This window comes from Acanthamoeba castellanii, assembly GCF_000313135.1.
Source record: "Acanthamoeba castellanii str. Neff unplaced genomic scaffold scf7180000084533, whole genome shotgun sequence".
In the NCBI taxonomy this organism is placed as follows: Eukaryota; Discosea; order Longamoebia; family Acanthamoebidae; genus Acanthamoeba; species Acanthamoeba castellanii.
Window position 1 is genome coordinate 1 of NW_004457698.1, and position 2,145 is coordinate 2,145.

The window sequence follows — 2,145 nt, forward strand, 5'->3', positions numbered from 1 at the left end:
GCAGGAGCTGCAGGTCCGCTCGATTAGATTAATCGTCTACTACGCGCTCCTTCATCGAAGGAAGGTGTTGACGTAGTTATCTCTCCGTCCTACGATCGCAGGAAACCGTGTACAAAGCGCCGGAGAGCGTAGCCCAGGAGAAGGAAGACAAGAAGCGGAGACGAAAGAAGGAAGCCACCACGCCCCGGGGACGCGGTGCAGCGAAGGGCAGCGAAGCCTCCCGGCCCACCACCCGACAAGAGAGCGAGGACGATGAAGATGGTACGCCTTGCTGTTCTTCTGTTCAACAAAACGCTGGCGAGTATTGCTACGCACAGAAAACTGCTGCGCTGTTGTTGCGCCGATTGACGTTAACGTTGCTGGGAGGGCAGTGGGAATATTCCAGCGAGTGGGCGTGACGTTCACCCCCGTGTACAAGTGCATCCACATCTACGAAAACCTGTCGTCGCTCACCGAGTTCGAGAACTACTACCAATACACACGCCAGGTTCGTGCTACTTCCCGGCAACACCTAAACACTACCGCTAGCTGGCTGCACGCACCACTTACTCACCCTTGCGGCGTGTCTTGTGTGTGTGTGTGTGTGTGTGATGGTGTGTGTGCGCGTGTGTTCGCTGGAACACCGCACAGCTGCAAGCGCACTTGGTGCAGCAGGGTCCCGCCGGGCCGGCCTTCCTGGCGAGCAGGCGAGCCTACGAGTCCTACTTTTACCAGATCACGGGCTTCTTCATCGTCGAAGCACACGTGTGGCACACCACCCAGAATCTCATCTCGCCCTCCACGGTACGCGAACACAACCTTAGCTTCGCGCGCAGCATCTAGCCAAAGCTGGGCTGACACTCGGCGTGTTGTTAGGTGAAAGGCTGGTGGGAGACGGCCGCGCACCGAATCCGCGCGGCGTTGCAGGAGCAGGTGACCACGTACTGCAGGGACGTGGTGGTGCTGCAGCAGCTGCGGGACTTTGTGTTCCTCTTCACGCGCACCATCAGCGCCTACGGGTACGACGTGACGTTGATGCAGGACTTTTTCAAGAACATGCGCGACAAGTACATCGACCTTGCCACCCAGTCCTATCGCGAGGAGTTCCTCACGGTATGCCCATCATTCCCTCCTCCTCCTCACACCTCGTTGACTTTGTGCTGACCACACACACACACACACACACACAACACGATACACGACACAGGTGATGGAAAGGGAAACCTTCCAACCGCTGTACATAGCCGACGAAGAGGAGTACCAGCTCATGATCCTCGACAACAACCTGGACCAGATCTTCCCGCACCAGTTGCGGTACTGCCCCCCCGCAAAGTGCATTCCGCCAGGCACAAAGCTGAGCGCACATTCTCACCACGAGGGTGCGTGTTTCGGCCACCTCGCCAGACTGCCGATGAAGTTCCCCTTTTGCGCGTTTGTGCCCAACTGCGTGTCGATCGTGAAGCACTTCATCAAGACCTACTACGAGTTCTCCAAGGACCTTTTCGCCGACACAGACGAGTTTGTAAAGAAGGTGCGCCCCCCCCCTGCTCACTTGATCATCTCTCTCTCTCTCTTTTGAACAACCAAAAACTCACGTGCTCAACGATATGGCGGTTGCACAATTCAGGGAACGGAGCTGCTGTTGAAGGTGATGTGCAGCACAATCAGCAAGCAGATGATGGACTCGAGCAACAGCAACGTTTCGTCGTTGGTGCAGCTCTCCCTGAGCCTTCCCTACATGAAGAACTGCTGCAACATTTTCGAAGCCTACATCGCCTCCTTCAAGTACGAGCTGAACCTCATCATCATCATCATACACATGATCGAGCAGAGGCTGCTCATGTGCCCACTGCATTGGCATTCACTCACCAGTTGTTGGCACGCAGATATCTGGGCGCCGAGGCCTCTCCGCTGAGTCGGTCAATGTTCGACGCACTGCGCGAGAATGCCGAGAAGCGCATGTTCGAGGTCATAGACCGAAAGATCGACGAGCTCTTCGATAACGTCGACATCAACTGGTGCACACGCCCACCTCCCCTATCCTATTTTCATTTATTCACTCATTCTTACGCTCCCTGTATTTGCTTCGTCGTAGGGTACCGCAAGCGCCGTCCAAGGAGCCCCCGGGGATTGGGTTGGTGGTACGCTTTTCCCTTCTTCTTCGTC

The 2,145-nt window shown here is 56.0% G+C and overlaps 1 protein-coding gene across 1 annotated transcript in view; it reads left to right on the top strand.

Annotated features, from left to right (window-relative positions):
* Positions 1–101: 101 nt before the first annotated feature.
* Positions 102–2,145, top strand: part of ACA1_032430 (exocyst complex component 6, putative) — a gene marked incomplete at both ends in the record, with an annotated part of 10,397 nt that continues 8,353 nt past the window's right edge. Inside the window, 8 exons of the mRNA XM_004355016.1 lie at positions 102–261; positions 372–487; positions 655–783; positions 856–1,092; positions 1,187–1,293; positions 1,384–1,510; positions 1,607–1,821; positions 1,866–1,997. Coding sequence (XP_004355068.1) covers positions 102–261; positions 372–487; positions 655–783; positions 856–1,092; positions 1,187–1,293; positions 1,384–1,510; positions 1,607–1,821; positions 1,866–1,997 — 1,223 coding nt within the window. The remainder of the gene's footprint in view (positions 262–371; positions 488–654; positions 784–855; positions 1,093–1,186; positions 1,294–1,383; positions 1,511–1,606; positions 1,822–1,865; positions 1,998–2,145) is intronic.